Source organism: Macaca nemestrina, chromosome 10 (assembly GCF_043159975.1).
Source record: "Macaca nemestrina isolate mMacNem1 chromosome 10, mMacNem.hap1, whole genome shotgun sequence".
Lineage (NCBI taxonomy): Eukaryota > Metazoa > Chordata > Mammalia > Primates > Cercopithecidae > Macaca > Macaca nemestrina.
In genome coordinates, this window is record NC_092134.1 from 51,034,906 (window position 1) to 51,049,911 (window position 15,006).

General features: G+C 38.6%; 2 protein-coding genes across 7 annotated transcripts in view; one reads left to right on the top strand and one right to left on the bottom strand.

Moving 5' to 3' along the window:
• The window catches only part of LOC105473281 (methyltransferase like 25), a 125,137-nt gene extending 120,660 nt beyond the window's left edge, over window positions 1–4,477 (bottom strand). For all 5 annotated transcript variants that reach the window (XR_011609012.1, XM_071071355.1, XM_011726994.3 and 2 more), the window contains exon 1: window positions 4,219–4,477. Coding sequence is in view for 4 of the 5 variants with exons in the window: in XM_071071355.1 (XP_070927456.1) it covers window positions 4,219–4,477 (259 nt within the window). In the remaining variant the exon portion in view is untranslated. The remainder of the gene's footprint in view (window positions 1–4,218) is intronic.
• Window positions 4,478–4,666: 189 nt separating this feature from the next.
• LOC139356691 (coiled-coil domain containing 59) lies at window positions 4,667–10,655 on the top strand. Of its 2 annotated transcripts, none has more exons than XM_071071357.1 (4): window positions 4,667–4,820; window positions 5,770–6,079; window positions 8,899–8,998; window positions 10,184–10,655. In XM_071071357.1, exons 1-4 carry the CDS (start codon window positions 4,667–4,669, stop codon window positions 10,343–10,345), a joined length of 726 nt encoding a protein of 241 aa, XP_070927458.1. In that variant the 3' UTR covers window positions 10,346–10,655. The 2 variants fall into 2 exon arrangements, with proteins under 2 accessions (XP_070927458.1, XP_070927459.1); XM_071071358.1 differs by having other exon boundaries at window positions 10,546–10,655.
• Window positions 10,656–15,006: the final 4,351 nt, after the last annotated feature.

Genomic DNA, 15,006 nt, shown 5'->3' on the forward strand with positions numbered 1-15,006 from the left:
TACATTTGTTTTTTGATAGTTTATAATTTAGTTGCAGATACAGACAAGTCAACAGACAATAACAATAGTATGTTATTTGTTAATATGGCAAAAAATATATTTGTTTAGAACATAAACTTCCAGGAGCTCTTGACAATTTATTTCTTGCAAGTAAAGACCTAATTATACCATCACTAGCAATCATCATCATCACAATCGTCATAACCATTTATTAAACCCATGCTATATTCTCAGTTCTATGCTGGGTGCTATGTACGCATCATCTTTAATCTTTGCTGTCCTACAATGTAGGTAATATTATCCTCACTTTTAAAAAAGGGAAGAAAAAAAACCCAGATGTAACAGACAGATGTCAGCTCATAGCTGACTTTGAACTAACACGTAGGCCACAGTCTTTCCTACTAAACATGAACAATTTCTCAGTACACCAATATCAGACAAGATTTGTGACCATGTCAACTTCATAATCATGTCTGAGTGCAGACAAAAGCAGAATGTCATGCAAGCACAAAAGCTTCCACAAAAGCAGCCCCATAGGAAAAGTTCACATGGTATGAAACCGAGACCTCATGCCAACAGCCTGCACCAACTAGCCACCTCTGTGAATGAGGTATTATGGCCACCTACGCGAATGAAATATTATGGCCATCTATGTGAATGAGATAATCATAGAGGCAAATATTTCAGCCTCGATCAAGCCTTCAGCAATTATAGCCCCAGCTAGCATCTTGACTGTGATCTCATAAGATCCCAAACCAGATCCACCCAGTTAATCTGCTCCTGAATTCCTGGCCCACAGAAACTGATGAGATAGTATATGTTTAAGCCACTTGTTATGCAGCAATAGATAATACGTAACATTAATACAATTGTGTGTCAGTGAGTGTGTATTTTTCAATTTCAAAGGGGCATAAACTTTGAGCTCTTTGAACTTATTTATAGCAGCCACTGAAATCCAACATCTTAGCCCAATTAGGATCAGCACTTATTGACTTACTCTTTTTTCCCTAAATATGGGCCACACTATCCTTAATTCTTTCATCATAGGTACTAAAATCCAGCATTAGGGCTTACTTGGAATCAGTTTCCTAAGTTAGAGTCACATTTTCCTTTTTTTTTTTTTTTTTTTGAGCACATTTAGTTTGTTTTTAGTTGAAAAGTGGAATGGCAGATAATTTATTGTAGTAAATCTATTTTGTTTTCCTAAGGATTTGTGGTGGTGGTTGTTCTATTAATAGTGGGAAGTCAACTTGCTTTGACTCAAACTGTGAAAACCATCCCCCTTCAGAGTGCAGCTGCTGATGTCTCTGCTAAGTGGCTTTTTATTTACCCACTGTCTGGTGGTACACCTGAGCCTGCAGAGTTTAGCAGTCAGATAAAGATTTGGGTAGATTTTCTAGTCAGATTTTGAGGCTCATTCTTTCTGTGGTTCCTCTGTTTACAATTTGAAGACTCCCTAGTCTAAATTTCCAGTTGCTCTGCCAAACTTGAATTTTGCCCTTTCATACAAGAATTCAGTAAGGCTTCTGATATTTACCACCCAAGTTGTGTGTACTTTAGGGAATACACTCTGTTGAACGTGCAGCAAACTTGCAGATCTCTAGCCATGGGAAGCTCTGCCTCTCAAAAGTTTTTTGCCAGTGTTTCTGCTAGGATCTCCAGGTCTCCCAGACATGTGTAGATAAGAGACCATTCAGGGATTCAGGCAGAGTTCATACTCAGATCTTAGATCTCAGACCTTTTGTATCTCTCCTGTTTCCAGAATGTACCTCTTAAATCCGCACCTGCTCTGATTTCCGAATTTTGGCATCACCACCTTGACCTGGTAAGGATGTGGTATTCCACTGTTAGATCTACAGGGGCTAGGAGCATCCCTAGCGAGAAAGCCATAAACTCTGACTTCCGACCCAATCAGTAACAGTCTTTCAATAGTAATCTCTTCTTATATTTCTGCCTTTGGTCATTTCCCAGAATCTTACAGTTGTTTTTAATAATCTGGCCAGTTTTCCTCATTGTTATTTGCAGGAGAATCTGACTTCTTCAAGCTACTGTTCCGTGAAATATCCCTGGACTATTTTAATAGCCTCTTATATTGTATTCCTGTTTCTTCCCTTACCTTTCTTCACCTTTCTTACCTTCTCTTCTCCACACAGAAACCAGACTTTGAAACAGAAATCACCCTGTATCACATCAACACACAAAATTCTCAGAGCTTTGCATTTCACTCAGAATAAAAGCCAAGTACTGAGTGTAGCCTACAAGTTTTATGTGAGGATGTCCTGGGCCACCTCCAAATGCCATCTCTCACCAGTCTCACCAAGACTGCTCTGCTGTGTTTAAAATGCACCAAGCATGCTCCAGCCTGGGCATCTGCTGTTCTATATACCCTTTCTATATATTAGCTGAATTACCTTTCACAGTATCCCATCAGGTAGGTACTAAAGTTACCCCCTTTCTCCAGATGAGGAACTAACGCAAAACGACTTGAAGCAAATTGCCCAAGTTAGCACAGCTGATAAGTGTTGGGGTCAAGATTTGAATCCAGGTAGTCTGTCTGGAAAGCCGTAATTTATGCCCTGAAAAGACAGTTATTTCTAACATATTTCCTTTTTATTTTGGAGAATTAAATTTTTTATTCTAGTTCTTTTTTATATGAACAACAAAGAAGAAACTGTTAGGACTCTAACCAGACAAGATCACCTGGCACATGAAACGTACTGAAATGCATACACTGAGGACTTTTACAAACAAATTTCTTCCATAAAACACCAAATGATTGTGCTGAACACCTGTTAGTGTGCTTTTCCAAACTGTGCATGCAGCTCTGGGAATTATGTTTACTTGTAACTCCTCATACAATATTAGCAGAAGATCATACGCCTTGTGAGTTCCTAGTGGAAATCTGTTTCAGTCATCCAGTATCTAAGGTATGCCAAGTATTTTACCAAGTGCTGGGAATACATCAATTGACAAGTCAGACATAGACTCTGCTCTTTTGGAGTTTAAGTAAAACTGTCATGTTATCATAAGTGCCATACATTTATTATGAGATCAAACTGAAGAAGTGCCTAACTTTTCAATAACAATGACATTAGAAAAAAAAACAAAAACAAAACAGTATTTACCAAGTGCTAGTATAAGAGGTCCCTCTAGGGATGCTTTGCACGCAGAGAATGCTTAGTGAATAAAGTTCACTAGTGAGGGTAAGTTTAGGAAGCCTAGAAGAAAAGTAAAAATCCCAGGAGCCTGTTCGTGTCCATCATTCTGCTTTCAAAATATGCTTGCCTTAGAATAATCTACATTTCTTGAGAGTAGGAAAACCTCGAGCCTACAAACATTCATGACACACATTAGGTACTTTCAAATAGTTTTTAAATGAAATAGTGAATATTCGAATATCATCCTAGTCCAAGATACAATCATCTGTTGTACTATTGAGATAGTCTCCTAACTGGACTCTCAGCTTAAGCTTTTGCCCCACCAGTCTATTATTCAAATAATTCACAGTTATCTTTTCAAATGTGAATTAGGTCACTATGTTCCCTAAACAACCCCAAAGGTTTCCCATCACACTTAAAATCCAAAATCCTTCCAAGGCCTAGAAAGACCTGCGCCATCTGGCCTCTGCTTGCCTCCCGTCCTGCACCTGCAGACCCTCACCTGGCTAGAGCCAAGCGCAGCCTGCGGTTTCCGCCGCCCACAGCCCCTTCCTGTAGCTCTGCAGGCTGAAGCCTTCTCATGTTCCTGACCTCCTAACTTGGGGCAGCCTCCTTACACAATCCCTACCACATTACACTGTTTTTATTTTCTACTTCATTACCACCGTTTGAAATTATCTTTATTAACTGTTGAGTAATCTTCCACCAAATGCTGGAAGATTCCACCTCGAATTTGTAAAACCTGTGAGAGCACCGCTCCCCTAGTTTCCCTCGCGTCAATTATTATGGAATTACTAGATGAAGGAACTCCCCCGCCCTGTTTCCTGCTTTCTTTATATTGTGGAAATATACAAGCACCCAAAGAAAGAGTGATCCTGATGATTCCAAAGAACATCCCCGCCCCACCCCTCAACGAATCCGACCCCTCCTCGAGGGCCGCCCCGCCCCCGGCCGCGGTCGCGCCTGGTTCTACTGGCTTCCACCAGGTGGCTCGCTTCGCCGGCTAGGACCTTCTCCTCCGCCTCCCTTCCCGCCCCGCCCCGCCTACTCCACCACCCACCTGCTTCCCCCTCTGCTTCCACTAGGCGGCGCGTCTCTGAGGGCCGGGCCTCCGCCTCCGACGCCGACTTCCTCAGTGCAGTCAGCACCGTCTCTGGGGTCAAATCGACCAGCTCCTCCCACACGGATTCTGTGTAGAAATCCACAGTATGTGCATTGGAAATGGACAAGGCATCCCTCAGGAACTGCAGAAGTCCCTGCAACTTGGCACGCAGCGTGGGCAGGTCCGGGGTCACCGGGAGAGGGCAAGAAGCCGCCATGACGCTCACCCTCCCAGGCTGTAGGTGGCGCAAACATGGCCGTGAGTCGCCAACTCGGCCCAAATTAGTACAGGCAGGCTCAGTAGACCTCCGAGCCAGATTCCTTCTGAGCGATTGATTGCTTCGGCTTGGTGACGTATTTTGTGGGCGTCCGTTGTGGTGGTCTGGTGACGCGTTTGGTGGGCTGCAATGGCGCCGGTGAGGCGGGCAGGGAAGTGGTGGCCTGGTGGTTTTGAGGCGCGTGGTGAAGGGGTTTCCGCGGTCGAGTACAGGAATAAGAATGTGAAACAGAAGACGTGGCGGCCTAACCATCCGCAAGCCTTCGTGGGGAGCGTTCGCGAGGGTATGTAAGAAGGCAACCATTTACCGGTCCTCGAGCTTGCTAAGTCTTAAGATACAAGACCCGCTGAAGCTTGGAAGAAGGATTTAGGAACCAGACCCGGTCCTACTTGGGGCAGGGGAAATCATTCCTGAGCCCGCTAAAGCTGTGAGCTTCGCAGAGCTCTAGATCGGAAGAGGGAGCAGTGTTGCTAACTTTAATTATTTAAACGTCTTTCCTGACGTAACCCTGTATTTCATCAGAACTTTTTTCCTGAGAAACTGAGCAGAGTCTATGGCCCTGTGAACTTTTGCGCATGTAGTAAGGTAAAGGGTAGAGAGGAGGTCGGGCAGAAACATACTGCTCGGAATCCATACCCGAGGCCCTCCAACCTTCGCTTTAATTTGTGTTTGTCTTTTTGTATTACTGTCTGTAAGGTCCCTCCGATCCCACTTGGAATATATAAATGTTAAAGTCAGTCTTCTGATAATTGCTAGCTTTTCAGACAGCCATACACTGTCTTTTTCTTTCGTGTTGAAATATTTTCGAGAACGTATATAATAGTTTGTCCAAGATAAGACACTAGATGGGGCATTTTCTTTTCTATTTTTTAAGTATTTATTGAAGGCCCAGATTAGGTGTTTTAGATGAAGTAAGGAATTTGTTTTGATTTGTGAATACAGCTATAAACTCAATTTGTGCAACAGTGGGAACTGGTCAGTTTTTCTTTGAGATTCTTACTTGGATTTGTGCACGACTGTTGGCCTGGTCTTTTTGCAAAGGGCCAACTTGCTATGCAATCCATCAGCTTAAATTTGTTGCTTGAAATAATGTTTTAAAGCAAAACATAATGCTAGAATCTGAATGTGATGACGTAAAAAAGAAAGATTTTCATTTGTAATTAACAGCTTCATTCTTTGCTCAAGAACTTCTTTTCTCTGAAAGTAATTTTCGATGATATTCCTCAATGTAGGACAAGGCTTTGCCTTTCGAAGAAAACTGAGAATACAGCAAAGTTACAAGAAATTGCTGCGGAAGGAAAAGAAGGTTAAAACGTCACTGGAATCTCAATTCACAGATCGATACCCAGATAATCTGAAACATCTCTATTTAGCTGAAGAGGAAAGACTTAGGAAGCAGCCAAGAAAAGTTGACCATCTTTTGTCAGAACAAGTTCACCAGCCTTTGCTTGAAGAACAGTGTAGCATTGACCAGGCTTGCTTTGAAGATCAGTGTAGCTTTGACCTGCCTCAGCCAGAGGAACAATGTAGTAAAACAGTAAAGTATGTATTTTCTTCATTTGAAATCCTTTAAGTGGTGTTTTATTATTTAAAAGTGCTATAGGATAATTTATATAGGAATTGGATTTTTTTATTTAACACATTTTAGAAGTCACAGTTTAATTAGGGAAACATTTTCATGGAGGCTCGATTTTTAGCTTCGATAACTGAATTAGGCTGGTTTAGCTTAATTGACAAAGTAATGTAATGGGAATTAAGAGGTCTGGAATTTGGGTTTCTTCCTCTCAAGTACAGGTGGTAACTTGTACTTGATTATATTTTTGAAAAATAACTTGTGAAAGGTGTTATAATTTTAGTCATTAACAGTATGGGTTCTAGAGCCGGACTTAACTTGTTAGTGCCCCAGTGACCTATTCTCTAAAATGGGGAAAATAACACTATGTCCTCTTTAAATTGGGAAAGATAATACTGCAATGAATATATACTTCAGAGCTGCCATGTTGCACAGCTCCAGAATGGCTTACTCACTTAAACTCAGGTGTCCCTAAGGTGTTTCATGACATTGTTGTGAAGACTCTGAGTTAATGTGTATGTGAGGATCTTAAAAGGTATATGTGATACGTGGTTAGTGCTCTTGAGTGTTAGCTACTACTGTTAATCTGGATATTCTGCAGAGGACCAGAAATGGGTTGCAATTACACATGCACAGCTCCATGACACTTTGGTTTTATAAGAGTTAATTTATGAAAAAAACTAACACTGCACATACTTCAAGTTAAAAAACAATGCTAAAATCTAAAATTGCAAGAAGCTGGGTGTTAACTTGGGAGTATGATTTTTTACTTCATTAAAACCGTATCTTTTAAAGTCGTGAGCTATTTCTGGTAAAAATAACAGGAAATGGGACCACGAGGGGAAAATGTAATTGGGGATGAAGGCAGAGACACAAGAAGTTTACTTCTTTTGGTAGGCTTAATCATTATATTGTTAAATAATCAGTATAAAGCTCAGGGAAAAGATTAGCACTAGAAATGTAGATTTGACTTATTTTCTGATAATTTAAGGAAGTTTAAATCCTGAGAAAGGAAGGTAAAAAATCATGCTTTTAAATATTACGGTTTATTTTGAGGTGGAAACAGGGAAAATGTCATTGAAGAAGTTAAGCTTTTTGGGACTGTAGAAAGAGAGAAATACAGTGACAGCTAAGTCCACAGAGAAAAGTTGTGATATGTAGTTGTCAAATATTGTGGTCCCCTGTTACCTGTTTGGAAGATGTTCCAAGACCCCCAGTGGATGCCCTGAAACTGCAAATGGAACCAAACCCAGTTTCTGTCAATTGGAATATATTTCTGTCTTTTACTTGGGAATTTAATGTGTTTTCCATCTTAAATCATGCACTGTGGCTATAACTTTTGCAGTTTGAAGTGTGACAGGAAAACTAGCATGAATTTCTTTTTCCTTCACAATTTGATGTATAGAAGTTTTTTGTTTTTTTTAAATCACAGGTCTTAGCAACTTCAGCATATGATTTTTTTCTTTCTTTATTAAGTCAAGAACTTTTTCACTTTAAGCAAACACTCAGAATGGTTTACAATTTAAAACATATGAATTGTTTTATTTCTGGAATTTTTCAATTTAATATTTTTGGACCTTTGTTGACTACAGGTAACTGAACCCGTGGCATGGGGAAACCATGGATAAGGGTTGTACTACTGTACTATAAAGTTTAAGGTGAATAGGTCTGAGAACAGGTCTCTGGATTTGTGAACTAGGCAGTCACCTGTGACTGTGGAGAGACTTTCAGTAGATAGCCCTGATTAAGCTTTCAGCCATACATACATGTCGCATCTGAAGTCGTGGTCATAGATCTGACAGCCTAAGCACAAATAGAGTATGGAGACTAAGAAGAGAAACACGTTGGGGGAAAAAACTTTACAGTGAGGAGGACAAAAGAGGCTCTAGCTTGACAGAGTAAGAAGGAACAATTAGAAAGGATCAGGAGAAAACAATGTGCTCACACTAAGGGAGTGGAATTTAGGAGTAAAGTTAGTAGCCCATTAAAAAAGACTGAAGAGTTTCCATTGATCATCATATTTAGCTAGAAGGTCATCACTGTCTTGGCGTGGGCAGTTTGATTAGAGTGATGAGAAGCAGAAATCAGATATCAAAAAATCAAGGAGTGAATGGGAAGTGACAATCATAGTCTAATCACTATTCTTTCTAGAAACTTGACTACGAAAGGTCAGGAAACAAAATTGGTAGTTAGAAGGGAACATAAAGTGTGATAATATGTGATTTATTTGTTTAAGGAGGTAGCTATTAAAATATTGTAGTTACAGAGTATAGTGAAAAGTTGAATGACAGAGGAAAAGAAAGTTATTACTGAATCAAGGATACTGAGGAAATGGATGGAATTCTAAGTAGCTGCATTAGCCTTGGCAAAAGGGACACCTTCAGAGAGGTGAGAAGTACTTAAAGATAGAACAGTTCAAAATGGTGTCTAGGTCCAAGATATGGTGATTCATGACTAAGTAGATGGAATAGAGAGGAGGAGGTCAGAAAACTTCGAGATTAAAGTTCATATGTACACATAATTTTCTTAACATCCTTAAACAACAAGTTTAATTCTTTTTTCAGTCTGGCATTTCTGTCATTCATACACTGGTTTGTTTTAAAAGGTTTTTTTTTTTTTTTTTTTTTTTTTTTAAGATTTTAGGATCTTTCTGTAGTTTTTCCTAGTTGAAATATTTCTCTAAGAATCCCCATTTGTGCCTTTTAATGTATAAGCTCCAGCTGTGGTTTTAAAACCTTTTCAGACATTTTACTAATAAAGTCCTGTTTTTTCATCCCCCAATTAAAAGCTACTTTACAATTCCAAAGAAAAATAAAAAGAAAACATCGAATCAAAAAGCACAAGAAGAATATGAACAGGTACAAGCTAAACGTGCTGCTAAGAAACAAGTAAGTTTCTACTTTAAAAATATTTAGTATAGTTCTTCTTATTTATCCTAAATATGCATGCTATACCTGTTTTCTTCTTGGTGCTGGGCACACAGTATTATCTCTGTAAATATTTGTTGAATGAATGAGTGGTCTGAGCAAAGGTGGAGGATTGCATCTTATTCCAATTCCTTGCTTGTATTGTCTCAAGCAATGCTAGTAGGTCAAAAACAGGATTTTGAACACATTGTTTATAGGTTAATATTGTGAACATCAGGGACAAAGTTTCTCTGAATATGGTCCAGGAACTTGCACCTGTTAACAAGCACCTCAAAAGATTTTTTTTATGTATAATAAAACTTGAAAACCACTGACCTAAGAAAAATACAGATGATTTTCATAACATTACATTGAAGCAAGTGAAAGCAAAAGGGGAGGTGTTAGAATAAAATACTTCTTTACTATAAAGAGTTGTTCTTGCCTGTAAAAACAAAGAACTACTATTTTAGCTTAGCAAAAGTTCACACTCTGTTATCATTTAGAAAACCAGAATTGTAGACCAGAATTAGACTTTTTTTCAAATGAATACAAAATTACCCACAGCCTGAACAAGATTGTCATTTTGTTGCAACTGTGGTGGTTCTTGTTTTTGCATTGAAGTTTTATTAATCTGTAGCTTTTAAAAGGGTAATGTGTGGGTCAAAAGTACCTCAAAGATGATATGTAATTTTGCTTCTTTTTGCTTTAGAATATCTGTAATTAAGAGTTCTTAACATCTAAAATGTTTTCATTGTTCTTAAGCTGGTGGCAGATTAGGAGAAAACAGGAGAATTTCTCCATGGGAATACTGGACCAGTATTAACTAGCACAGCTTTATGCTTTTTTCTAACCATCTGCCATCTTTGGAAATAGTATATCAGATGAAGTGCAGTAATGATCATTATGCTGTAAAACATTTAGTGTCCTTTTAAAATTTTCTTTATATAAAGTTGGGACTTTGTGATCATGAAAATTCTCTGTTATACCATGTGTCGTTATAATATGAAGGCAAAGAGGGTACTTTGCTTCAATTAGGAGAAACAGTACCCATCTTGTAAAATAGACAAACCTTAAGAGTGTTTGCTTAGTAGTAGCTATTTCAAAACAATTTCTGAACTGTATCTACTATTTGTAGCTAATGAAAGTTACGTATGTTAATAATTTTAGGAATTCGAGAGGAGAAAACAGGAGAGAGAAGCAGCCCAAAGGCAGTACAAAAAAAAGAAAATGGAAGTGTTTAAAATATTGAACAAAAAGACTAAAAAGGGCCAACCAAACCTGAATGTACAAATGGAGTACCTTCTTCAAAAAATACAGGAAAAAAGTTAAACATTTTGTTCTTACAGGTTAAAATATCTGCTGCCTGTTAGGTTCTTCTATGACAAGTGCCTCCCTGCAGTGAACTAAATTTGTCAACATAAACTGGATTGCTAAACTATGCTAAATATAAAATGTTCACATATTTTTATTATGGTAAAAAGTTTTCTAAATATGTTCTACATATGTTTCTTATTTATTTGCCTCTGAAGGAAGGTTGGCCTGAAGAACTGAAAGAACCTCCTGTTTGCAAGACAGGCCGAAGCATGTAATACTTTTGTACCATATGAGACTTATATGAAATAAAATTTTTAAAAAATAAGGAATCAGAGCTATCAATGAAGTATTTCAATGAAATGTTTCAATTTAATAAACAGTTATGTTGTTTTAAAGTTTATTTTAATGATGAGGGAGGCAAAGACTCCCCTTGGACTTTTTATTTATTTTAAATTAAGTACATGTTATAGGATGATGGGTGCTGAAATAAACTGCCCTCACCATATAACAAAGCGACCTTGATAAAGCAGTGAACTCAGAGTCTGATATTTATAAGCATTCCCTTAAATGGAAGTACATGGCTTGTTAGTGTAAGGTCTTTTAAATAATGATGGAAACCCCACAGTGTCACAGCAAGAATTAAGCTTTCCATTTCCTAAGGACCCCATACTTTAAGTTGAACATTATCTGTGTCTCCCTTGTTGGTACCCTTGTGAGCTGAGGTAAACCACTGAGATAACTGCTGCTCGTGCTTTGCAAATTGCAGCAGAATGAGAAAGCCTTGACTATATATATAGTCATTGTAAGCAAAAAGGACTGACCAATACTACTTGCCAAATATTGAATAATAAAATTTTATAAATGATACCAAATACAGTCTGAAATTGCATTAAGATTTTAGGGAGCTCTTGCAGTCTACTAATTTATTCTGCATTTAAAGATCAGTAGAAAGTGCTTAGATAACACTGAACTTACTCTTCATTGCATATTGCATTTAAAATAAGCAGCCCAGAAAGCCTAAATTTGGCTACAGTGGTGAAGACAGTACATCATGATGCAGGATAAATTATTTCAGTAAATTGCTTTATAATTTTTGTACATTTTCACTTCTAGACACTTAATCATGACAAAACACGGAAGGAGATCTAGTCCTTTTGAGAGACAAGTAAAAGTCAAGTTATGTTCATTTTAACAACTTTGTTAAACAGGTACTTTATACAAGGCTTATGTTAAGGAGTTACTCTTAAAAAAAAAAAAAAATTCCAAAGTTCTTGTAGAGAAATAAATGCCAAGTAATGATATAATAGGGGAAAAAGTAATCAGTGACAATCAGATAAAGCAAAAGGTTCAGATTTTAGTGTATCAATGAAGCACCTAGGAAGCTTTTTTTTTTTTCCTTTTGGTGGGGGACAGTCTCCTGCCCAGGCTGGAGTGCAGTACTGTGATCATGGCTCACTGCAGCCTCGAACTCCTGGGCTCAAGTGATCCTGCTCAGCCTCACGAGTAGCTGGGACTACGTGTGTGCCTATACCTGGCTAACATTTTCTGTAGAGGTGAGGTCTTGCCATGTTCAGCCTTGCCTGGACTGGTTTTGAACTGGCCTCAGGGATCCTCCTGGCTCAACCGTGGCCACACAAAGTGCTGAGATTATAGGTGTGAGCCACTGTGCCTGGCCTATAGGCTTCTTAAGAGGCATGTTTGAGAACCCTACACTAAGGAATTTGGATACTGTAGATGGGCCTAGTAATGGATGTTTTAACAGGCAACCCCAGTGATTCTGCTGTGGTTGCTCCTCGCCACACTTCAAAAATGTTGGACTAGGGCCTCACAGAAGAAAGAGGTTTTGTTTGGTTTAAGAAATTAGAGAAAGTTTTATGTGTGCAATAGCATTTGAGGAAAGCCTTCAAGACTAAAAGGATTAGAAGTGAAATAGCATGAGGAAAGTTACAAAGGGAAGCAAGCTTGGTATTATTTAAATATCTAATAAATAGTTACAAAGAATGTGTATATTATTATTGATGGGGGGTAATACTTCCTCTCAGTTCCTTATTGTTTCCTTCCACGTGGAGAAGACAACATCATCCTAACACTCATGGTATCTTTACTTCTTGTCCCACTTGTTCCACCTAGGGGAGGTAAAGTAATAAATGATGTCTGGGAGGAGGACCTGGGCTGTCAGCAGAGTGCATGTACACTTAATTACTATTCTCATACCATAAGTGAGGAAAATGCTCTATTGATGAACATTAGAAGGGGGATGGACATAGCAGGGAAGAGGCCTGTTTTGGAAAATATATCTAGAAATTTGTGCTGTATGGGTTAGTACATCAAGAAATAAAACAAAATTTGAAGGAGCACAACATAGAAGTAGAGAGGCTTAATTGTGGTCATAGCTTATGGTTTCTGGTTTCAGACCTTAATGTATACATAGGGAGCTTTGATCTTGGTAGTTTGTAGAGGCTTCTATTAGGGCTATTAATTTGATTTTGTAAGTGTGAAGTAGGCTTTTAATTGCTGCAGTTTTGGCAAAGGGCTTTAAGATTCAAGGCACATGGGATTTTGACCTAAAAGTTTAGGGTATCTTTGTCCAGAGAAATTGGTAATTTCTATAGAGACAACGTGCAATACTGGGCTTTAAACACATATGCCTAGGCCTCAATGAAGCAGAGTTTGAGTAAGGCTGATGGAGAGACACATTGGCTTCAGCAAAGACAGAGAATATGGAAGCGGGGCTCACCCAAACACTGGCCTCATGGATGTCCTCACCAGGTGCCAGCCCAAGGTGAGGCTTAGCAAGCTGCTCTAGTGATGCTGGCATCAACAAAGGCACTAGCATGTGCAAGTGGGCTCATGCAGGCTACCGCAGCTTGACCTTGGCCTACATTAAATACGCATGTATGAGCAGCAAGGGCCTCATCAGATGCTGATAAGACAGCAGAAAACAATTTCATTTGAGGCAAGGATTTAATGATATAACAAGAAATATTCATAACTATGATAGATGTTAATGACTATATAAGTATTTGCTACTTTTAAACTTAAAGGCAGATTGCCTTGGTTGCAATATAGAGTTCTAGAAAAGCTCAAGGTCTAAATTGTTCCGAGAGTCATTGAAATGCAGTGTAAAAAAGAAAATTTTGAATCTGAAGATATTTGAACATACTGGGAAAAGATCAGGTCTCCTTTGACTTGTTGATTGGGACTGCACCACACCAAATTCTATACTTTGTAAGATAGCATCAGTGTTTCAAATGTCACTTTCTGAAAGAGAAGATACAGAGTGCCATGCTAAATGCATGGTGAAAAGGTTAACTTCTTGCTGACAAATTTCTTCAAACTTAGTTTAAGTGTGCAGCTCATGTGACTGGCATTCTAATGAGGCTAAAGCCATCACCGGTTATCCTCCTTCCTACAGATTCATGAGTTCCTGCTATAGAGTTTCTGCTACATGTAGTCTTGGGCAATAAATACTACTGGATTCTGGGAGCATAATTTTGTACAGGATAACTGCCTTTTAAATTTGGTGGGTATAAGGCAAGTATTGTAATTATCTTGGGTATTTTATTAACTCTCCAGACCTTTTGTAAGTTGAGGCACACCACAGAGTTGTTGAATTAATTTAACTTTTGAAGTGCCGAATGAATGTGTTGTATCCATATCCAAAAAGAGACCCCCAGGCTGCAGCTGCTGAAGGAATCCTCAAAGGCATTAAGAACATTTCTGCCTGTGAGTGAACACAATAAGAAACTGGGAAGGACTTTCATTTTATTATACTTTTACCTTATTACAGTGAGAGAATTGGATTCTGGGTTTTGATTATCTTGGTCTTTGGACATTAACGTGAAAGGTAACTTAATATATAGACTTAATTTTCTCCCCAGGAGTTTGATAAGAGGAAAGATTTATACTGAAATGTGGGACATCTGCATTTTGCTGGCATTTTAACATTGGGTGCTCTTTATATATTTGGATACTTCCCATTGAGAACACTTGATTGAATCACCCATGGAGCTGATAGAGAGCCCTGTGGTGGAAATGCTACTTATGGGCCTGATGACCTTGGGTTTTACAAAAAGATTTATTGAGGTATAATTGACTGAGCATACATAAAATGCTCAATTTGGTGACTTTTGACACATGTATATACTCATGAAACCGTCACGGTAGTGACCTACCTATCACCATCACTTCCTGACGTTTCCTCATGGCCTGTTGTAATCAATCCGTCTGTCACTAGTATGCATTTTCAAAAATTTTATATAATCAGGATCATATACTGTAAACTTCTGTCTGGGCTTCTTTAAGTCAGCATAATTATTGGGAGATTCATCCATATTGTTGGATTTATCAAAGGTTTGCTCCTTTATTGCTGAGTGTTCTATTGTATGGATATTGTATGGACATACACAATTTGTTTATCCATTCACCTGTTGATAGGCATGACAAGCATTCATGTTGTTTCCAGGTGTTGGCCTTTTTTTTTTTTTTTTTTTTTTTTTGAGACCAAGTCTCACTCTGTTGCTCAGGCTGGAGTGCACCAGTGCAATCTCAGCTCACTGCAACCTCCGCCGCCCAGGTTCACGCGATTCTCCTTCCTCAGCCTCTGAAGTAGCTGAGATTACAGATGCATGCAACCACACCTGACTAATTTTTATATTTTTAGTGGAGATTGGGTT